Here is a 24824-nt window from a genome sequence, read left to right on the forward strand (position 1 = left end):
TTCAATGACAGGACTGTTTTCCATACTCCAGTTCCAGCTCTTAGCTCTGGGGTCTAACTGCTGCCTCTTTGAATACTTCGTCAATAACAGTCCTGTTCCTTGATGAAAGGAAAAAAAGAACATGTAGTACATTACATAAGATCGTGTGGACCAGGCGAGACAAAGAAGAGAAATATGCGCAAAATCACGCTCTCCCAGAGCCACCTGCGACTGCTTTGGAGAACTTCACCCTAGACAGTATAAATCGAAAGGGTCGGTTTTCCAAGCTTGCTAATATTTTAGTTTCCAATTCTGAAGAGCAAACTGAATCCAGAAGTAGTGCTGGGAGGGATTAGAGCAGAAACGTGGAGTTAGAATCGCTCCAAGGCTCAAACACAAACGATTAGCTCACTCTATTCACGTGGAAGATTAAAACGTGCATTACTAAGGCCAAACTTCACCGGATGATTACAGCATTTAAGATCAGCAGAGGGATCTCTACTTCTCCGGATCTCCGAAGTTTCCAGAATTCTGAAAGCTGTATAGTTGCATGCTGATTCTCATTCAGTCTTCTGGCCTTTTATATTATTTACTTGCAATATGTAGTGTTTATCAAAATTCTAAAATTCTCTTTAGAAATATTTTTAAAATAGAGGTAGGAGTCTAGATCCACCCTTTGGGTCTTAGACTGAGAGGTGAAAGAGGGACAGACACAGATGAACATACACCCATACCGTACATATATATGTGAACACATACACACATACAGTACATATACTGTATGAACACATATGCACATACACTGTAGAACATATAGTACACAAACATATACACACATACATAAAAAATGCAGGGTACCTAAAGTGCACTGGTTGAATGTTTCTGAATAAATAAACAAGAATAAATACCATAAAACTTTTATGAAATGGAATAACATATATAAAGCCACATGTAGACGTTTCTGAAATTATATTTTGAGTACAGTGAAATAATGCAAAACAAATAACTCCTAATGCCCACAGCCTAATGTTTCTCCTTCATGTCATAAAAAAGTGAAGAGCCTTGTTGGCCAGCACTGCACGTGACGTATCCATTCATTAACTCCCCAGCAAAGCCGCTTTTGGCAAGGTGCTGCCAGGTGAGTCCCAGGTGTGAGAGGCCAGCTTTCTCTCTGGTTCTCACACTGTTGAATGTGACAAACATTGACTAAATATTGTGTCTGCCAGGAGCTTTTATCATGTATGTTATAACAACCAGTAATATGTGTAAATAATAAATGGCTAACATCTTATGGGACCTCAGCGGTGCTGATAAACAATTTAAGGTGCCCGCTGACGGGACTTTGCTGCTTGGTGGAATTCCCCCCTGGCCTCCCAGTAGAGTTTTTTGGCCTGACAATAAACAACAATTTAATACTTTATCTAATCCCAGCCAGGAGGTGAGTCCAACAGTGAGCTTTTTGCAGATGTTCACATCCAATAATCTATCCATAATTGATGAAACAGGGAGGTCAGATGTAATGGCTGCCTCTGCTCCGGCAACAAATAAATGGTTATTGACAAAACAAGGCAGTGTGGAGCGCTGCGCTGTGACAAGAAGGGAGCCTGGCGGAGAGAGAGAGGGAGGCAGCCCAGCGAAGCCTCGCCGCGCTTCTCCGGCACTTTCCATCGCGGACCGAGAGAGCCCCACGGACAGCGGGGAGAGAGAGAGCGTCCGTCTGAGGGACGAGAGGAGGAAAACCGAGGGAGAGAGAGAGAGAGAGGGAGAGGGAGGAGGAGGACGACGAGGGGCGTCTGAAGCGCTCTGGGCCACCTGTCTGCTTTGCCGCTGTCTCACGGTTGGTGTCGGCTGTTATATACCTGCCTGTCAGGCTGCCGAGTCCTCCTAGGACCCGGTAATTCCACAGGGTATGCATGAGCGAGCCTCGGTGTCTGAAACAACTTACTCTTGTAATTCCAGGAATAGCGTGTCATACTTTATTCTACCTTTATCGTCTGCGCTAAAGCCTCTATCTGTCTCTTTCTCTTACAAATTATACGTAGGTCTCGACTATTATATGAACGGTGTACTGCCAGACAGTTAATAGAGGGTGGGAAGCATCATTGTAATGCAATGGAGAAGAGGTGAACACAACTACGAGAAAGGAGAAAGTGTCAGTAACAGTCTAAGGCTCTTTAAAGTTGCTTGTTTTTATCTTGTAATTGTCTTTTAACGTCATAAATCATTATTTGGCTGAAGTCATTTTGACAATACCATTAATAATTAACAATTCTGAAAGGGTATTCCCAACTTTGTTGTCCTGTTGAGTCATTTTACAGCTACGGTTATATTTTGCAAACGATCCGAAAGTCCCAAAACAATAGTACAATAGTTCAATTATACGGGTGTTTATTCAAATATTAAGTTTTAAATTATATGTGGACTAAAATGTGTAACGTAATTAGTAAATAAACCGAAACATATATCTTCTATATCAGAATATATAATTATTTAATGTAATTTAATTGAATGTTTGCTGTAATTTAAATACGCACTGTATCCTTGCATTAATCCTTCGGGAATTCATCTAATTTCTCTTGTAAACAAGGATTAAGTATTAAAGTTTGACATAACCAGCAGCACACAATTTTTTTTCAGATTGTAATACTGTACATACATAGGCTACTATTCCAAATGAGCATTTGTAAAATAACCCATCAACTTAGGCTCTAATTTGCATAGTGAATATTCAGCCCTCCAAACTAGTTGACTTACAAGTGCAGATAAATGCTGCAAGCCCCATCTTAAAGCACAGCTAAAGACTTACACACTCACAAAGTACAACAGCATTGTATTACTCTCAATAAGCAATGTTTTTTTCCTTGCAGTCGATTGGTATTCTTTAATCAAATGCATCAGTGCAACAACTGATGACATTATGCCCTAACGATAAATTAGCAACATGTTCATGTATTTTTTGGGTGCTTGGCATAGTACAAAAAATAAAGGAATCTTGGTGTTTAGGAGGCAACTTGTCACTTTCCTCATTTTCAGGGCAGGGAACATGAACTTATTGATATTAAAGAGTGCGGTTCTAAACGTGGGACTGTAATGTGTTTGATCCAGCGCAATGACTCAATACATTGAGTCACTTCCCTCCTCCAGTGTTGTATGTTTAAGGCTCATTAAACACCTTCCCGCCGCTAAATAACCCAGGAACAAAGGCTTGATGGCGATAATAACAGGCTCTTTAAGACCGAGAGGACACGCCGTCGTTTTTCTAAGGAAGTTGCGCTAATGACGTATTTTTTTTCCTCCCCCTATAGTGGTGAATCGTGAAGCTCTTGGCAGAGTCCCTCTTTTTCTACCTCTTAATTACTCTATAAGATCATAAATATTTCAAGCATATGCTTCCCTGCTTTGTCGTCGCAGTTGAACTAAGAGAAACAACTTCATATGCATATTAATGGGGGGGTGTTAGGGCGGCGGTGAGGAAACGCTGCTCGTCCCTGGCAGCTGCTCTCTTTAGACCCCTCTAAAGAGTGCCTGAGGTGGGCCCCGGCACAAAGGGGGAGAGCAGACGAGGGCTGTGATGGAAAGCAGGCAAATGGCCGCCGATATCCCTCCAGCCGGGATCCCCAGAGGTCCCCCCGGCCGGCGTGTCAGGACCTCTTTAGCATTCTCGCGGGCTGCCCGCAAGAGCGCCGCATTACCAACAGGCACGGCGGCCGCCTAATGGCCCGAGAGTTTGCGAGCTATGTGTAATGACAACCGGGGGTCCTGGGGGAGCCGGGGCTGTGATTGTGGCCCCTGTACCCATCTGAGGTCCGCGTGGCGGAAGGGACCATTAAAATGACAATATAAATGTAAATCTTAAGGCAATAATTTTTAAAACGGGGGCACTTGCCACTCCCTGTCAGCGTGTCAGTACACTACATCATTGAAGGCGGGCTTAAGCCGTCTGATACCGAATTTATGGACTTTAAAGCACCACTTAAAAAATGGTAATTAAAAAAAAAAAAACTAGACGCTACTTAGCCTATACATACAAAGATGCTAATGCTATGCTCAAAGAGGCGTCAATGAATTCAACTTGCAGTTCACTCATGCGTGTAGACACACACACGCTTCAAGTAATTTGTAAGGAAAAACATCCATTTACCTTTACTTGAAGTAATCATGAATTATCTAATAATTTTTAATCAAAATGTTTATAAAAACTATATTGTTATGCTACAAATTTTAGGCGTAGCCTTTTAAGCTTTCAGTAAACGCAAAATTGAATATATTTTTTTAGTCCTAAAATTATTTGGCATGATTAAATAAATATATAAGGCATAGTATAGTGCACAGACATCACTAAATCAATAACAAAATCTAATATTTGTTCAGCTTGTAAAATAATGGAACAATAATTATGGGGTGAAAGAGACCACTGGCATAACATCAGGCCAGTACAGGAAGGATACAATTCTGTGTACATAATTTCATCTGAAGAAAGTGAAATGCCTTCTGTTATGGATTTTGGTTGCTAGGCCACTGTGTTATCAATTCCCCGTCCGTGATCCGCCTTGCCACCAGCAAGGTTTGGATACAGTGCGCGGAGCGAATAAAATAGATTGGGCAGCAAAAGCTAATTAGCTCCAACGTTTCCTGCCACAATTAAAATGCCAGGGACAGCTCGCTGTAGACACAACCTTGTCTCCTAAAAAAGGTTACGGGGCCTCTATTATTAAACAGAATAAAGAGCCTGTTAAGTTCCTATTCTGGCTCTTTGATGCTAATGTTGTGCTGAACCTGTTTGATGCCACTTAGGCAAGGGAGGGAGAAACATGAAATCACAGGTGAGATTCCCACAGTGAGGGGATCCTAGCAGGACTGGTGGCATGTTCCTGCGCTGATGGAGCTCGCTAACCAAACGAACCCGACGTACGCTCAGCGTACCTCCGACCCCGGCTACGCGGGGCGGACAGCGGCGGAGCGTGACGACACTCACTCGTTCGGCGGTCTCGTGGTCCCCCGCGCTCTGGTAGGCCAGCCCCACCCGGTACGCGGCCTTCCCCTCCACCGCTTTATCTCCTCCTGGACGGGAGAGGGGAGGGCGGGAAGGAAAATGATTATGGAGATTAAAGACAAAGGAGAAATTAAATGCGGGGTTTGATTTTTGGATTACCGCCACGGCGCCCCCCGTTCCTTTTCATCCCTCCATTTTGATTATTATACTTTCAGCGGAGGATTTAACCACGGGGCACTGGGGCCATTGCCTCGGGGAGCCCCTGTTCAATGCGAGTACTTTTCCCCGGGTTTATTGCTCCGCCTTTTATTCTGCCAGGCAGTCGTACTGACATCGAGGGGCTCTCAGGATATTCTGCCCCGGGCAATCCCCCAACCTTAAATCCGCCACAGAACATGCTTTATTCCGAAATGAGATGTGCTTGCAGGTAATTCATGTTACAAGAATGAAAAGATAATGTGAGCCGTGCACTTATTGCGATACCACAGACCGGCACAGGAGCTGATCAGCAAAAGGGCTGTGTGTGTGTGTGTGCGTGTTAACCATGACTGGAAATTGTTCCATAATTAATAATATTATGTCATTAGATACAAAATAATTGGAATAAATACCCTGCAGCTTGAATTTTGCTTCCTTCAATCATCATAAAAGCCTGATCAAGTGAGGGACAGAAGGCCTTGAATCTTCTTCATCAGAAACACACAAAAAAAGTATTTCTTCCTCACTGTAGGATTTTATTGAAACACAAACACTATTTTAGTATGCAGTGTGGATGTGTGTACTATCTTCTGGCTCCTCCAACTGCAAACACAGACCACAGCAGTCCTAAAAGTGTGAATAAAAATGGACAAAATGCCTCTTTTATGAAAGGTGGTGAATAACCTGCCTTTTGTGCTGTCGAGCCCTTGTGACTCCATTGTGCTTCTTGCATCAGCCAAGAGACTTTTGAGGCTCTTAGTCAGTCTTTTTGGGGATTTAAGAGCACAATTCCGTAGGTGTACAGCATCCACGAGCCATCTCACCAGGCGTTTCGGGAAGCTGTATAATTTTTTAGACCTCCTTGCTCTATTGGAGGCTTTCAGTGCATACACTATCCCACAATGCACTGCTCCCCCACAGAACCAGTGGGACTTCGGCTTGGTGCGGTGCCTCCGACATTCATCTTCTGGTAATGGCACGAGGACGGTGCTGGAAACGATCGTAACAGCTTCACCATCATTGAATGCCGCTACCTGCTGGTTGGCTCTACTCGCCAGTTTAATTATCATTGTTAATTAAAATGTAATTACAGTGTACTGGCAAAGAGATTATTGTTAGCAGCTGACATAAGATAGAGCATCCCAAAGCAGCTACAACGGTAATGGCACTGCTTCGGTGCGATATCCTAATTTTCAGAATATTTCTATCATCTGCCCGGTTGTTTGGATTAAATGTCGTTGAATGCAGCTCTAGGTCTATTTAAGAAATAAAAATAAGGCTATCACTGATAGATAGGGTCCAGTGACTTTCTCAAAGAAACTCACCCCAACTTTTATTTCGGACAAGGGAGAGAATTGTCTTTATCATTCCACGTACTTAAGACAGTTATTCTTAGGTCCCTTATAAAACTAGATGAAATCACAAGATTCATTTACTCCAATAAAAGCTTTCAGAAAACTCTTGGGATCAATTGTGCTAGTAACGCACAAACAGAAAGAGGAAGATGTGTGATTCATGGGCAGACTTTGCAGGTATTCACAGGGCATAATCAAACAGCCGCACATATGATGATGTTTTAGTGTCTCTCGTGGGGAAAGGGGGCCCATGGCAGAAAACAGTGGGAGCCTTATTTTACACATACCTTCTCTAGCCATTTGAAAGGCCTTTGTTAGGGTCTCAATGGCTGGCCGGTAGTCTTTATTTTCCAGCATTCTGTCGGCGAGCAGCGTGTGAATCCTCCAGAGACACTCGCAAGCCTGAGAGTGGAGGGCTTGTCCTGCCTCATCCCTCCACGCCTGCCCCTCTGTCAGATGATGGAATGCTTCATAATGCGCCCGGGCTGTTTCCAGCTGACCTACAACAGACACCCCATTTGTAATTTAACATTACTCACAACATGCTAGCTGCTTAGCTTATTTTTAGTCAAAAAATAAAGATGTGCAACTACACACACACACACACACATGTGCACCACACACACACACACACACACAGACAAACACGCACACACACACACAGTGGGGAGTAGGCTAACATGTGAGAAAGCAATAATTAAAATAACTTGCTTTGTATGAGCATTAGCCCTGGAATTGTGAAGTGTTCTAGAGGTGTACCAAGGTTTGTGCTCAAATGTCCATATATTATTACTTTTTAAATCACTTGCATATTAGGTAAGTGTTCTTAACATATCACCTTGAAGCCTGTTTATAGGGTCATGCTAGAATCTGTGGTCCTTTACATGGATAAATAGCACACTGTGCCAGTATAATCTTTTTAACCTAATTTGCAGATTGTGTCCAATAACATTCATTCAACGGCTTACTGTTTGAAGCAGCAACTCTACTCCACTAGAGCTAAAATAGCAGAAACTATACAGTGCATTTATTGTGAAGAGAAGCACCTTTGTTTTGTATGAAATTTATATATTAAATGGGCAAAGAGCTCTATGCGTCAGAGTCTACAATTTCAATTGTCTACTACCATTTGGCCAGTTGGTGGGTATATGGACTATTAGCAAGGAAGGCCATCTTCCAATTATGAGTTTTTGAAAAACGATGACATTTATAGCCATGGCATGGGAGGGAAGGGAAAAATATAGTGTTAAAAACACTGCTGCTCAATATACACCTGACCCTCACATTCACAGTACTGTGACTATAGCATGCATGTTTTATTCTGAGTTCTCATTTCATTATATTGGCACGCCAGAATTTGAGCTGCATTGCCAAGTGTTTGCTGTGGCCTTCCCAAGCCCATTAGATGTCGAGCGCACACCATCAAGATATTCACAAAGGCAAAGACGTGAAGCAAAGAACAATTCTTAAATTAGCTGGTGTAACACTCTTGAGAGAGTAGTTCTTGTTTTAATGGATGTTTTGCCAAATTTATCATTAATGGAATAACTTCAATATAACCATTCATTAGTGCTAGAGATAGCTTGTTCAGGGCTATCACCTATCCATTCCCATCATGTGTGTATGGCTCGCTAACAAGCAAAATATCATCAGCCATGCTGTGAACTAGCATTAGCTAGCTAGCTAGGTATATCAGCTTGTTATATACAGTATTCACTTCTGATTTTATTTCCCTGTAACTAGCGGCTTTTCATCAGATCAAGGGCACATGTTATTCCATGGTCAAAGTACCAACACCTTAAAAAAAGCTAGAGAAAATAAACAAACAAATACTGGGATGCTGTACTTACGGTGCTTGAAAAAATAGTACACTCAGCATACTTGAAGCTTAATGGGATAATACTGAATTATAAGTATTCTGAAATATTAAATTGTATACTTTAGCATTCTATTTCATTTGCATCAACTGAAAAAGGCATGCATCAAATTTTATTTCACTACCACTGCAACACCACATAAAAGCACTGCTGTTGCATTCCATGGCTAACAGGGGCAATATTTTGGATTTACTCATCTTTTTTTTTTTTTTTTACATATATCTTAAAGGGAAAATGAAACTGGCAGAATACAGACATACCCAGGAGCGAGTTTACAGATATCCGTACATGACATGCGAGTCTTGAAAAGGAAATTGGTTTCAGACAGTAAACATGAGATTGAAAATCTCAGGGCAAACACACGCTAAGAGATGCAAGGCGGCGGGGATTGATGAAGTGAGAAATGACCGTCTGTGAATCGGGCCGACGCAGTGGCGGCATTTCACCTTTTTGCATCACTCCCTCCCCCCGTCTGTGTCGTCGGTAGGGGGGCTCCTTTGTCGCGAGTCACTAGAGACGCTCAACGTCCTTAAATGAAAACCTGATGCTCCTGATGCGCTTGCCGACGCATCTGCCGTGCCTTAAATTCAATTTAAATAATATAGGTGTATTCTATTTGCAATGTTGGCATTAAAAATATGCTTAAGCACAAATGAGCGCGGGAGCTGGGCCAGCGCACTGCAGAAGGAAACAAATGTAATTCTCCCAGCCCCTATTTTGATGTCATTTTTGAGTCCATGAATATTTTATGAAATGGTCCAAACCGAAGCCATATAACATTCCTGCATTACTGACGCTTGTGCCCGTAAGCTACATTAGAGGCATGATTGAGTGCATTAAAATGAACCCATTCAGCACTGCATTGATTACGTGATGGAAAAAGAGTTGCTCCGCTCAAACGAAACATCGGGAAGATTCTGCGTTTTTGCATGAAAGGAGGGCCGAGAGGAAAAGCTTTTTCTTCTCTCGTCTTTATTTCTTTTCTAAATGATGTGTACATTTAGCCCTGACATTAACAAGGAAGGATGTTAATTAGGTACAAAATTGCTTCAGGTACTGTTCAGGTAATTTGAAATGTCAGAATTTTTGCGGAACGGGCTCGCTGACCTGCCCTTGCTCTACACCTCGGCAGTCCTGGGAGTAGCTAATTATTTCACTTCGTCTCGTCTGTATATATATATATTTTGCCGGTAGAAATAAAAAGAAAAGGAATAATAATTGGAAATATTAATGAGAGTGGTGTGTTAAACACAAAGGACTGCTACTGCTACTGCAACATGGAGTCCACCCTGCACCAGATGTATGCAATGCTTTCTGCAGTGTCTTCACCGGGTATCCCAACCCTCAGACTGTCTTACATTTGTATTTGCACAGCCTGCAGTACAATGCAACTTCCAACCATTGCCATGACAAAGACCTGCAGAGCCTGAAGCTACATGTTCCGAGCAGGTCTTAAGGCATGCACACAACACTCAGTTATGGCCTATAGAGAGAGACACAGTCTGTTTCTGTTTCCCGTACTACAAATTATGACAGATAACAGTGCACATGCATCAAAGGTGATACCTCTGCTATCATTGATAAAGCACAGTACCTAGACAATATAACTACTGTACCCACTACAATATAACTACACACTCTAATATACTGTAAAGACTCCGTACGATGTAACTGCCCACTGCAATATCCCAACCTACTACAAGTAAATATTAGCTAAGTAGCTTGTATTTATGAGTCTATACCATATGCCTCTTAAGTACACAGTGATATATATATAGTGGCCACAGTTGAAACAGTGGTTACATGGCTCATGAAGTAAGTGAATACTTTTCAATTTACCAGAGGCTGAATGACAGCATGCACAACGGTTGAGAATTACACAACACAACTCTATGGTGATGGATAGACGGACGGTGATGGACAGATACAGACAGCTAGCTTCCCAGCTCCAGAAATCCACAGAAAGATACAGCTCAAAGATGACGTGCAACTGAGTGATGGGAATCCATTAAAAAAAATCTTTTAACCAGCCTTTTTTTGACTGGAAGATATGCACAAGCACATTTATAAAGTCAGTGTTGCTTCTGTGTGGAAGTGTCACTGTGAAGGCTAAAGGGCCAGAGACATTAAGACTGAGTTTATGTTTATACAAATAGCAGATTAAATCTAAAACCGTGTAGAGTAATGGAAATGATCATGGCAGCTACCCCATAATGTGATAATGCTAAATTCATCCCACTGTACAGTATATCAGCAGTACTAGGTGATGATATAAGGCTCTTCTCTTCAATGTCGGGAAATCTAACACAAGCTCTAACAGGTATGATATAGTTTCTCAGCAGCACAATTAACAATGGATAGATTTAATTAGTGAGTTTTTCCCCAAATGTTACAGTTAATATTATGTAAATCCTGCACAAAATATATAAATGTGCAAATTAATAAATTAGACCAGTTTCATAAAACATAGTTTAATGAGAGAAAGAGAATGGACTTAGTAAAAATAATGAATAGCTTAAACGAGTTAGGAAAACGTAACAGATAACAAAATGCATTAACGCAGTTGATCTTGCCGAGGTTGAGGTTAAAAATACAAAAAGAAATTGTGATGAGGGGTACAATACCACTCCGGCATAGCGGTGTAATTAACCTGAATATATTAATTCTTTAACAGACACTCTTTTAAATTATACATTTTCAATTTGCCTTTGACTATATATTGAGCTAAGATGTACAACGTGACCTAAAGGATAAGAACACTCACACCTGATGGCTCAGAGCATGAATTATTATCTGTAATTGATTGCATTTTTTAAAGATATTCTACTATTCAGTGCAGTAATAAATCATCATTGAATATTTTTGTATGTATGACTTCCAAATTATTTTTTCTCCGGACAAATATTTAATTTGATTTGATCTACTTTTGTCTTGCGTGGCTACAATCTAGACTCTAGAGTATGAGTGTGAAAGTTTGTGTGCCATCATCACCTTTTTAGTTGTTTGCTAAAATTAGTACTTTGCCACTAAATTCCATCTTATGAACCTTTGGTACATTGTTTCACATATTCCAACATGAAAAAACATCCCTTGCTCCCTCCCTATAAAATACCTAAAGGCCAATTAAAGTGAAAAACAACTGCAGTTTATCTTACAACTTTAATTTTATCATGCCTTGTGTAGGCTAGGCTAGTATGGACATTTACAGAATTCAGCCTTTTATTAATAACAGATTTATCAAGTCATGTGAATGCACTAATAGGAAATCTGACCATGTGTCTACCCTTGAATGTGGAGACAGATGGATTTCATTCCTTGTCTGGTTTTAATGAATTCCATGATTGTAAAAACCACCAGGTAAATTAATTATTTTTTTCTTTTTCACTGTGTGCAATGGGAACATACATTTCACTCATTGATCTAGTGGTTTGTATGCTTAATTGATTCAATCAGACAACCAAGCAATGATGTTTTTATTCATTTGTGTAAAAGCAGTGGTTTATTGTAGGCCAGCGAGAAAACGAGTCGCACTTTCATTGGAAAATCCGGATGCACTTTTTTGGCACTTAGAATAATTCCTGCTGTCTGATTTTTATACCACTGCAAATTTTGTATTGGTGCTTCAGAGCAGAAACTAAATTATGCCACAATTCTCCTAAATTAGGCCATACAACCATGCAATAAAGACGGTTTTTCTGAAAACATTTCTTGACTTTATAGGGAACAAAAATCTCTTCCAAGGAAAGTTTCACTTAGCCTTTTTGCTAGATTTCACATACAGTATGAACAAGAGTGAAATCAGCTACACATGGGCTGTGAATTCATTTGCCAGGGTAATCATTTCATTATTCAGCCTGACCTCAGAGGCATGGTTTATTTTGATATTGTGCATGACCCATCACAGTTTCAGATCTATTTAGTTTCTTTGTATTTACAGAGAGAAATGCCACCAAAGGTCATTGATATAAATCAGGAACAGTAGCGGCCCTAGAACTGACTCTTGAGGGATGCCTATTTTTATTACCAGGGCCACCTGTAAATCGGCAACTTTCCATTACTAGACTGGTCACAGTAATAATGCAGAGCACGCCTAAAAACCCATCCTGAAACGTTTGCAAAAGGCCATTTTGCTCAGGATATATTTGTTTACTGCCTATTCTGAAATTGGCCAATAATTGTCTGGATCAGCGCAAGAGCTGCCCTCATGTAGAAGTCATCTTGGATGGTTTAGCAGTTACAGTAGTTGGGATTATATCTGCATGCAAAGACAGACTAAACATGCATTCTGCATCAGGTGCAATGTCATATCCTATGTCGTACTATATCAAGCTATGAATATTACCATGGCAGGTAGCTTTATTGATTTAAGCCATATTTTTGTTTCTCAAATTTATAGGTAATCCTGTTACACACATAGGCTACATGTTGCAGTGATATTTCTGTTACTGTAATAATATTCCTTGCAGAAATCAATCAAGATCAACCAAGTATAGCATTTTAGATGACTTAACTTAAATATTTACAAAATGGATCTTAAATACAATCAATTATTCAATACAACTGGGTACAAATAGTGTCAGAAATCGTCCGATTAGTCAAGATCAGAATTTATATCTCACTGTCATCATTTAACATGCATAGAATGAAAGCTCGAGATTAATCTGTTTATGGGGGAAAAAATGTATAAATATTTGAAAATAAATCCCTGTTGATGCCTTAACAGGCTTATTAAAAAATCCTGGCCGCATCCAACATAAAAAAAGCTCACTTTCTCATAGCCATGGGTACAATGTACACCCCTGAATAAAGGCCTATTACAGTACATACTTCCTATCTTTTCTTAGAAGAGGTGCACCATTGTACCACAGTTTAGTGGAAAAAGTCTGAACTCCTAGCTCCACCCATCGGTAGAGGAAAGGTGGCAGGAAAAAGAAATGAAGACGGGGAAATTGAGAAAACATGAATTAGGCAAATGGACTGTCCTTGCCCCTTCAAATGTCAGTTTCAAGCCAGTTCCAGACGTGGCAGATGTGTGGCAGTTGGGGAGAAAGGACAGATTGATCATTTATAGGTTAGGCTTCGCGGAAAAATACTTCCGCAAAGGAGGCGCTGATGTTTTCTTGCGCAAAGAAAAGATTTAGCATTCCTAACTTCAGGATCAAGGAAAGGAAAAACGTGGAGAAAAATAGGCGATTGGAATGAGCCCACTATCTGGTACACATCTTAATAAACAGGGTGTAGGACAGTAGACCACATTTTGATACTGCTCTGTCTTTTATCAGGTCTCTAAGGAAGATGTAACAGTGTATACTCTTCCCTGTTTACCCTGTTGAAATGTGCTGTGTATTATTTACATTGGTACAGGGACAGCTCTCTAAGTTTTCCCAAAAATTTGCATTTTAACTCATTCATTTAAATCATTTCACAGACCAAGCTAATTGTTGACAGTCTGCAACATTGCATTAGTGACAAGACAATAAAAAGCAAGGACTGTCATTTAACCATTGAAATTTCCACCTTGGATATGCACTCCCTGTGAACAGGATGGAAGGTAGATCAACACCACTTGAGCTCTCATGAAGAAAGTACATCTAAATAATTGATTACGATGTCGATCCTCCATCACCACAGGTTTTTATAAAATAACTGTAACTGTCATTTGTGCTATGGTTTTTTAACATCGTATTTAAAAAATGGTAATCAATGCTCCAGAAGTATTGCCATTCAAATGTACTCACCTAATGAAGCTCAATATAATTAACTTTAAAGACAGAATGGCTTTCTTTAGAATTGAATACACAATTAGAACGTGGACAATGGTTTCCCTATACAATAAATCCAACCCCCCCCCCCCCAACAAAAAAAACCCATTAGGTAGCAATTTACCAACAAATTCATTACTGTAACCCCCAACACCACACAGATAGACCCAAATATATTTTTCAGTGCACTGAACTTAAACCCCTCTGTACTAAAAGCAGCATTGCTATCTGGTTTTGCATGAATGTCCAATAAGGAATTGCATTTTAATTAGCTTCTTGCTAAAAGGCAAACTGAGATTAATACTGGGCAAACTGGTTCTGGAAATGTATAATATTGAGACCCAAATTAGAAATATTTTTTCATGTCAGGACCCAAAATTAGAAACACAGCACCTTTCAGGGATCAGTAATACCTTTCAATACACCAGTGGTAACCAAACCAGATCTACTGCCTGCAGGTTTTCATTTCAACCCTAATTTGACACACCTGATGCTGCTAATTATCAGCTCAACGAGATCTCTAGCTTTTGAATGAGGTGAGCTTTGTTAGGGTTGCAGTGAAAACATACAGGATGATGGAACTGCAGGGATAGGGTTGGTTACCACTGCAATACAGTGTACGAGGACAGACTCATTCTGGGTCCTGAGCCATAGTCTGAGAAACACTAGCAAGTAGAAGAGATTAAGAAACAGAAGTACAAGCACAGGGAAGGTTTTGGAGCTCACCTCGCTCAGTGCACACGTGGCCCATGTTGGAGTTGGCCTCGGCCTCCTTCCTCCCCCAGTCCGTCTTCACCTTGCGGGCCGTGACCAGGCTGCTCTCGTAGAAGTGGTGCGACAGCCACTTGTCCTCAGGCTCCACAAAGTATCGGGCCAGGGAGACCTGGTGCTCATACACCTCCTCATACAGATCTGCAAGGAGAACAGCACAGGGCTCACACCAATGCTTTCTGATGCCTACGAAAGTCCACCACCACTCCGAGTCAAACCGCTTCTCTTCCCTGGCGATTACGGGCTCGTACTGTGCTCAGTTAACCGTTCAGTCCGTAACTCCCAGTTATGTATCTGAGATCTGATTGTGCCTTCTCATGAAGTGGCCATGCAATGACTTGAAGCAGGGGTGCCCATCCCTGTTCCTGGAGAACTACCGTCCTGTAGGTTTTCACTCCAACCCTAACTATGCTATGAAAACCTACAGGACGCTCAATCTCCAGGAACAGGGATGGGCAGCCCTGACTTGAAGCAAAGGATTGACAATGAATCGAAGTCCACAATGGGGCCACAGCAGCTTTGAGAATGAACAGAAAGCCCTGTTTTTATTCAGATTTCTTATCCAAGTGCAGTAAAGCGGTTAGTCATCTTTAGCCGATTACTGTGCTGGTAAAGGCCGGCTGCTTTTGAAGGAGGAAAATGTGCAGTAACTAGCCACCTGATACAACGTGATGTTCATTTTTCAATCGTCTCGGCCATCTATTTTGTTGGTGACATGTTCTTACTCCAGCCCTCTCGTTGAATTAATCAGCCAGAATCAAAAAAAGATGTTGGTTGTGTTCATTTGTGTGGCAGGTTAAGTTTAATTCGATTTCTGAACTTTGAACAAAGATAAACGCCCCTTTCTTTCGACAGTTTGCCTGTTGTAATGTTGCTTGTCATTTTTTGTTAACTCCCCTGAACCACAATTAGTCAAATGAAAACAACATAGCCTAAAGCCCGATTCAGGCACTGTTGTCAGTCTAGCTCGTTGTCTGCTGATGTCAGAGTGGAATCCCACTCAAAAATGTAACACAGAGAAGTCCCCACTTTTCTCTGTTCTGTCTCAAAGTTTTCACCAATTATGCAGCCTCCACTGTGGCCCATAGAAAATGAATGGCGCTAGGTGCTGGCAGTCAAAAAATCGTGTGTGCATGAGGGAAACAATCCTAGCTATGCGACCGCTTTACGTTGGTGCTGATATTGGAAATATAGCCCACTGGTAGTGCGTGCAATTTCCCCTGTTCTAGTGCAGCCTTCACTTTGCCTTTTTACAGCTCCATCATGGCTTAAGAAAAAAAAGTGCTGGGTAGCAGACAATCACTGGCTTTGTGAAACAAAAAGAAAGAGCAACGCGTTTTACATTTACTGCTGAAATTTGTGTTCATATTCTCAGTCAGCATCTCTTTGGGGTCATTCTGTGAAGAATCAACTCGAGGTGTGAGAGTTGACCACTCCAATTTTGCTCAAACTTTGTGTAAATATTCTCTATATATTTTAGAAAATCCAGAACATTAACCTCATTGGGTCTGTCATTTTAGAGATATCAGCTCTAAACAAAAAGCACTAGCAAATGGAAATTTGGCTTTGTCAATTTTGGACTCGTAGACTCGCAGCCACAGAGAAAATGAAGTCAAATAGATAATGTATTCAAAATTATACAATGCCAAATTTGGGTCCAGCCAGAAAATGACCAACAAGGAGCTGGTAAGGCGGGAAGTTTTGTATCAAAATGAAACGTTATGTAGTTCAAAAGGTATAATAATCCTTCTTATGTACAAAATAATGAGTCGTTAATGCTATGTCTTGGCATGTTTTCATCATTTCAACGAGAAGCTTAATTCAAAATAAAACAATTTGATGGCTTCCTACATCAGTGTCACTTGGTGTACTTGAAATACTTGGTTGAGAACAGCCATAAGCAAAATGAAGTCAAATAGATAATCTATTCAAAAATGGTATAATGCCAAATTTGGGTCCGGCCAGAAAATGACCAAAAGGTGTTGCATATTAGTCGTTGGTAAGGTAAAGTTTTGTATCAAAATGAAACTTTATGTTCTTCAAAAGATATACATATGTACAAAAAATGTAGTTGATACTGCAAAACCTTGTCCTCGACCCCCACCCCTAGCTGGCTACTTTTCAGCTGTGGCTTACTACTTCAGAACTTGGGGAACTCCCTAAATATAGCTGTATCATCTTGTTACATCACATTAATAAGCCTCAGATCCTGTTTCACTGAGCCGTTAACTAAGACATTTGCATTATTAATTCCCGTAAGAGATGCGTTTATGCAGACTTACAGTAGGCTACCTTTTTACACAGCGCAACTGGCTATTTCCTGGAGAGATTTAGGTAAAGAGTCTCACCAAAGGGAAGCACCCAACACTGCCCGCAGAATTTGAATGCATAACCCCTTGTCAAATCCCAATCCATTCCCCTCTCCACTCTGATTCCAACAGGTGGTCACATGGGAGGCATTAGAGTGAATATGTATCCAGCTGGACCACAGGGCAGTGGACCGACTGTAAGGGTCACGAGTTTGAATCTCAGAAGGGACACGGCTGTTGCTTCTCCACACCTGTATGCTGAAAGGCAACTTTATCAGTGCCAACCGAGCTGTGAACAGAATGTACATGTAAGCACTGTGAAAAAGCCCTAGGTAAGGGAATCTGTTAAGAATATGACAGTAATGTTTACTCTTGGCACTGCAAACTGTCTAACAAAAGCAGCCTTTCAATATACATAGGTATACCTCAGCCATTGAATATCATCTTGCAGGATCAATACAAATCTAACATACTCTATGCTCTTAAAAATGCCATTGTAAGCTCAGCTGTCATAAGCTTTTTTTCACGGTTTCACAGCAGAAAAATGCAGCTGTGGCAATCACGATCCAGTTCAGAGACCAGCTGAGACGATATCATTTCCTCAGTTATTAAATTTGTCCCCTCAATCGCAAAGCTCTCGCACTCACATGCAATAACACTGCGTTTACAGTGACTTTAATATATTTCTGGTTGCAAAGGTGGCCAGAGTTCAGGCAACTACCTCTGTATTTTTATGTAATGCACGCCAGACATCTCACAAATATGAGCCTGGAAAGATATTCCCTATTGAGGCCTGATGAGGCCCCGCCTCCTTTCTTCTGTGAAAGAGTAATGGAACACCAGCTTCTGCCCAGTCTCCGCCCAGTCTCCGCCCACTGCACAATTTTAAAAGATTTGGAACAAGACGATGGTGTCAGTTGGGGGGTTGGCAGTCAGTGACACTTCATCGTCAAAAATGACTACGAATGGATAGAAAAAAAAAGATGAATTAATTAGCTGGATTGTCAGTATTAGCTGGACTAACTAACCAGACTACCTACTTGATCAAAATCATTCAGTTTCACTTTTACCATCACATTTTAACGACTTCATTTTATAGGCTAATGCCGTTAGCTGTTGCTAATGCCGTTAGCTGTTGTTAGCCAGGGGCTTCTTGGCAATGAAATAAAGTGCAAATCTGGGTTTTAAACCCGTTTTCTGTGTGTAAAGCCACGTGGCGCCTTTCTGGTGTTTTGAATTAATTGATTTTACTACATTTTGCGCTCATTTAAAGACTTGTAACTTGTGACGGCTTGGTTTATTTCATATGGAAACTCCATCAGACTTCAGTCCCTCAGGGCTTGAGCCTGGAGAGATTATGATTTGTTTGCGGGCGTGTCTGCTCTTGCCGACTGATGCAGGTTTTCACCCTGGCGCCCCGTCACGGATTGGGGCGTGGCTCAAACGAAACTTTTCAGTCAGGGTTGCTCTTTATTTACACAAAATGGAGCGTCACAGTTTCATAAAAATAAAAATAAAAATTTAAACAATAGGATAACTGGTATAGACACTCAGCCTTACAACTCAAAAAAGTGATTTAGGGTTTATTAAATTTGTGTCAATACATTTGATACCTTGAATAAACATTAATGTAACCCTACACATCAGTGGATTCAGCCAGTATTACCAGGGCATGAAATTGACGTTTTTCACCCAATGAAAATCACCAGCCCTTTTCAACATTTACCAGCCACATCACCTTTTACAATATAAGACAACTTGGTTGGTTACCTGCCAAATCTTACCAGCCACAATCAGAATTTGAATGGTGTTTGGCTGACGATGGGTATTCATTTCACACCCTTTTTTTACTGATTACTGATGATAACAGACCATGCTAAGGATTTTGATGTGCTAACTTTTGGGTAGGTGATAAATTCAGCTCAGAACCGTTTACCCGGATCTCCTCCCCCCTGCAGGTAATGGCTGCGCACCCATAACCCCCTGCTTTACCTGCTCTCTGGGCCGCCTCGGCCCTGGTCAGGAAGTGGCAAAGCTGATCCAGCTTGTGGTCCTGCTCCTCCAGCGGCTGCTGCTCCCAGATGTCGGACCCCCGCTCCGACGCGTCCCTGGTGGCGTTCCAGCGGTGGAGGAGTGCCAGGAGCTCGCTGAAGGACCGGTGGTACCCCTGGCGCAGCATGTCCACGCACACGCTCTGCTTGTGACAATTCCGGAAACTGGGAATACACACGTCGGTGGGTGGAGAGGAGGTGAGGCGGGAAAGGTTAATTCCTAAATCGGAATTGCCAGACGTAAGTATCCAGCTGCTCCGTAAGAAGTGAGGGCTCCTATGGGAAGCACGGAGGTGTTTCGAGACGTCTTGGCGGCGCTCAAATTTGCATTCCTTTTTTTCTTTCTTGAAAGAGTTTGGAAAATTCAGATGTAACATTCATGAAGATATTTGTCTCTGTTCTGAACTGCGTCTGGGCCTTTGCTACGGTTCACATGAACTGGAAGCGCTACCCACCCACACTGTGCCTTCCTGGCCCATATGGTACTCCCACATGTGAAAGACCTAACCTATCAAAATGTGTTGATGGGATATGCAACACTGCTGAGAAAGACAAGCTAATAAGGCGTGCTTTCTTAGCATTTTATAGTTTTCTGCACCTTTTAAATGTCTGTTCAAATGGTGTGTACAGATTTAAGGGAACAATTTTCAATGTTCTTTGGGTATTCAGAAGTACTATACACATTGCATTTCCTTGGTGATTAAAGAGATTCAGATTTAGAAGAAATATTGTGAATTGACTTTGTGAATTAATATTAGTCTTACAGGTAGCATGTTACCTTTGAAATAAAAATAAGTAAATTTCTTCCAAGCCCATGTGAACCAATTTTATTTTCTTTAGTTTATCTTCAATATTGACTTGACCCATAGCCATAATATTGTTAATTTAGCAAACAGATGTTTATTGTAACAATCACGATTTATACAATGATTCATACATTATCTTTAAGTAAAGATAAGGACCCTACGTGATGTAGTACACTCAATAACTGATTCAACTGAACTGAATGAACTTTCTCTAAATTTAAGATTTGTGACTTATGTTATGCCGTTTTAATTTGCAAGCCATTGTAATTTAAGTGGTCCCTGAAAAAAGAACGTCTATAAAGGTAAAAAAAAGAAAATACACTTAAGTCAATTATTCACAGTTGAGGGCAAAATATGTTTTATGACCTAATCGACAATTAACACTGTCATTCTTAATGTTTTGCAGCAGTAAATCAAAATGAATGAGTCTGTTTGTGGCATCATATATCACCATAAAAATAACTGGCATAACAGTTGACAACCCCACAAATAAAAGTGTTAATTAACCAAAAAGTATAATAAATTCTGTAGTTTCTGTAATTACAATTAACATAATAACAAGGAATCAAAAAGTAAAGTTTTGCGACACCAAAAAAATGCATGACTTGTTAGTTGTATGGTTTGTGGGGACATCTATTGGTCAATATTCAAACTACAACATGACAAACAACATGTAAACTAAATTGGACAAGGATGATTTCGTACTGACAGAAAATCAGCCACAACATAATCAATCGAACAACAACTTCCAGTTATCTTTATATTTTCCAGTAGATAAATTAAATGTAGAAAAATAATATGTGTTATAAGAAGTTACACATTTTAACAAAATGCATCAATCAACTCTTTGCCAGCTTTGACATCAGAACTATATCAAATGGAACTAAATTCTGCATGTATGTCCAGTTTTGTCTATGCCAACCACAATACCTATTTTTTTAAATTCATATAACAATTAAAATAGTCTTTCAGAGTGCACATATCACACTGCATATGTGCAATATGTTTTTGTATTTTAATTATATTTATTGATTGTCTAATGGAAACATCTAGTGTTCTTTGGTGTAGCGTCAAGACACATCACTTCCTGGTCATATGTTCAACGCTACAGCCTTATGGCTTCAGCTCATTACCTGTACAATAACACAATAACTGTTTTTAGTAAAGGATGACTGCATTCACCTAATGTAAGATCACCAGTCTTTGCTGAATGGGAATTAAGACCATGCGTTTAGGAACTGCAGCCGCTGGCGTAAAAAAATACAGCTGGCTTTTACTGTTTCATTCTAATTGCTAATTTAAATATAGCACAGCTGAGGTAATGCATCTTAGAGTGACTGCAATAACTAGAAGAGTTAAACACTGACCATATCAATTGTTGTATCAGCAATTTGTATTATTCAAACTACTTACTTTCGCTTGTATTTTGCTTCGTGAATCAATGAGGAGGTGAGAGAAAAACAAATGAAAATAGTTAAAAGTTTTTTTTAAAAGCTAGTTTAATAGAAGCTGCTCTTCACTATCCTTCTTTCTGCAAAACTCAGATTAGCTCAGAGGTTGTAGTGTGTTCCCACTCTTTCAGTGAACAATAAGTAAGGGTGTGCATTTTCCACCTGCCTTACAACTATGAAACCAACGAGGACACGGTAAAAAGAGTAATTCACACTTAATCATTAAAGTTTCCTTCCTAAATTTCCTAGAAATCTTTCCGAATTATATATATTGTACAGGACCTAATACATTGGGATCTTTCCTCACATTCGTGCAGAGCTGGAATAACAACCAGGACTGAATGGTGAGAAACATTCCCGTATACTATAGGTACAGTATGAACTGTTTAATACACTCAATACCTGATTCAACTGAACTGAATGAAGTTCGTCAATCTCAAGTATCTTTGTTGCAACTTTACTGCATGGACGCACCTGTTAATATCACTTCCAAATGTATGAGTGTGTGGATTAAATTATAATGTAAACATACAACTTTAACAAAGGGATTCAGAAAAACTACTCACAGTGCTACCTCATCTTTAGTGAGGCTGTATTTCTTGCTGTCGTCTTCCATTGGACTAGATGATTCAGTTTCTCTGCCTCTAGACTGTGGCCTAAAATACAGAACTATATTAACTAAGTATATTTCGTACAGGGTAACACATATTCATAACCTTTATTAACACACACACCAGCGGAACATCAAACAGTCTGTTTTTATAATGAAACATAAAATCATCCGGGCTTCCTCACTTACATGCACAGTCCAAATAATGTCCCCAGTAGCCAGCTTTGCTCCGTAAAATAACTTAATACATAAATCAAACCTGAACAATAGGCCTTTCTTTTTGTTTTTCTGAATTCAGAACAGTTAGCAGTTAAAACTGCTTCATGTACATCCATCCGTCATTAAAGGTGGAGCTAACATATATATAACATTCAAAATAATTGACACAAACTTAACCTTGAGCGTACAGTATACATGAGGATCTCACCTGACTTTTGACGTCTGAGAGATTCTTCCTCCGAGTTTTTCTCGAGACTGTAAAAGTTTGTCTGTATTTCTTATGGGTGGCAAAAAGGGCACATTATCCCTGAGCACGGCTGGAGTCAACATTTCCCTGTAAAGAATACATATTCAGATAAGTCATTACATTTTTAGACGAAGCAATGTCGACAAATAACTTGGTTGGAACACATCTTTTTGCAATTGAGTATCATTTGCCAGACAGCTCTGATTAAACCGTGATTGTGTTGCCAGGTGGAGATTAGCATTCTAGCTAATGTAACACAATTCCATGGCTCGGAATTACTGTAAATGAGGCTATTTAGTTCACAGAACTGTATTCTGTAGTTTGTATGCAACTGGGGTGCTAGCCCACCTGTATGCGCCTTAACGTAAGCTTTAGCTCGCCAACGTGGGTAGCCCTACTCATACTGAATCAAACCATTTAACTTGACGCAACATTGACACATCGCAAATACCGATATTAAATTTACTCACCAAGTCTGAGATTTTCCCCGGCAGAGGATTATAAATATATCAATCTTAGTGAACTAAAGGTTCTCCACTTAATGCTAATGATTCTAACTAGCTAGGCTAACGCTGCAAACTTTAATTTGGATTGACAGAATACAAACTCGCAGTGAAAAAAATAATAACAGTTAACAGTTGTGTACTTCAAACACCGCCTTTAAACGAATAGTACTGTAGTTTGACAAAGAATGTGAAAATCTTAAATGGACTGGTTTTCAAGGGCTGCCTGCTTTCACCGTCCTGCTCACCAAGCTCTTGTTGACCACACACGGCCGCGAGAAGTATAACAACGTCGTCGTTATAGCAACGCAAATCAGGAGGGCGCATAAACTTTTAAGTCACACAAAATACGCCGCTGACACTTCTTTTAGTCACATGTTAATCTTTCAACAGCGCGGAAGAAATGCAGATATTTAAATCTTAAATATATAAAAACAAATTATGATATAGATGCGCATTGTTGTCTTGCGGTGAGTTTTTCATGATGTGTCTCATAAATATGTGTCTGTGGTGTATTACTCTGTCATGGTCACACTTCCATGTATAGCATTACCTAAAGCCATAGGTCTTCTGTGAACCCGTCCTTTTGCTGAAACCATTCCTTCCACACGTCGCTCTCTCTAGTGAGTCAGATATGCTCTCATCTTCTCACTAATGCTGCCCAACATTCATTCTCTCCTCTTAATTTAAAACTTTATTCCGTATATCTGCTTTATTTACATCCTTCAGAATGTAGCCAAAATCTATATCTACCTGCTCTATTTTAAATAAGATTTAGGCTATCTAATATTTATCTATTTTTCCTTTAATTTCACCCCTGCTTCACCACTGCATGTCCAATTTTAACATTTGTAACATGAGTAATCTTTTCATAAAATGTGCATTGTGATTTTCTTCCCCCGACAAATTATTAATTCATGAATTAACTGATCAAAAACATTGCAAAATGACAATAACTTTTTTTGTGGAAACAATATGATTTAGAATCTAAATGTAGTGGGAAAGGCAAAACTTTGCTTCTGTTCTAGGACAACAGTGCATATGAACACTCAAAAATGAATGATGTAAGGCCAATAAGAATTTTATTTATGTGGGAAGTATGCAGGCCAATAAGCATTTACAGCTCCTAAATACCATAACTGAGTAAATGTCTTGGGACACTTATTAATAGAAGTTTATCTTGGAATGCAGGGTAATCTAATAATAATATCTAAGTAAATGTATAACATCAAAAATATAACAATTTCTGCTGTTCATTATATGTAGCCTATATTATATGCATTCATAGCAGAATGTATTGTAATTGAGTGTTTTAGGTAGTTTGGTTTAACAACAGTATATTAGTCTATGAAGATTAATGCACAGTAAAATGTTCTGTATTAAATCAACTCTTAGAGATTGCATTTGGTCCCACTCTCGCCATAGTGAGACCAAATAGAATCTGTTAGAGTTTATTTAACACTGAATATTTTACTCTGTGTGCTGTGCTTTCAGACTAGTGTCAGATGTGTTTGAACAATGTGAGAAACATTACCAATGTGAGAAACATAACATGGCCTGATTTTCATACTTTTCTCCCTTTCTTGAGTGAAATAAAAATATGTTTTTTTAGCATCATAATAATGATATTATAAAACCAATGATTGAAAATATGACCCTGAATTAAGTTTTGGAGGTTGGGTGATGAAGTTGG

General features: G+C 39.9%; 1 protein-coding gene across 1 annotated transcript in view; it reads right to left on the bottom strand.

Annotated features, from left to right (window-relative positions):
* The window catches only part of ttc29 (tetratricopeptide repeat domain 29), a 49447-nt gene extending 26024 nt beyond the window's left edge, over positions 1-23423 (bottom strand). The window contains exons 1-7 of the mRNA XM_061253184.1: positions 23380-23423; positions 22590-22715; positions 22119-22208; positions 19237-19460; positions 14891-15076; positions 6813-7025; positions 4955-5040 (exon numbers count right to left, since the gene is read on the bottom strand). Of these exons, the coding sequence (XP_061109168.1) occupies positions 4955-5040; positions 6813-7025; positions 14891-15076; positions 19237-19460; positions 22119-22208; positions 22590-22711 (921 nt within the window). The 5' untranslated portion in view covers positions 22712-22715; positions 23380-23423. The remainder of the gene's footprint in view (positions 1-4954; positions 5041-6812; positions 7026-14890; positions 15077-19236; positions 19461-22118; positions 22209-22589; positions 22716-23379) is intronic.
* Positions 23424-24824: the final 1401 nt, after the last annotated feature.

Source organism: Conger conger, chromosome 8 (assembly GCF_963514075.1).
Source record: "Conger conger chromosome 8, fConCon1.1, whole genome shotgun sequence".
Taxonomy (NCBI): Eukaryota; Metazoa; Chordata; class Actinopteri; order Anguilliformes; family Congridae; genus Conger; species Conger conger.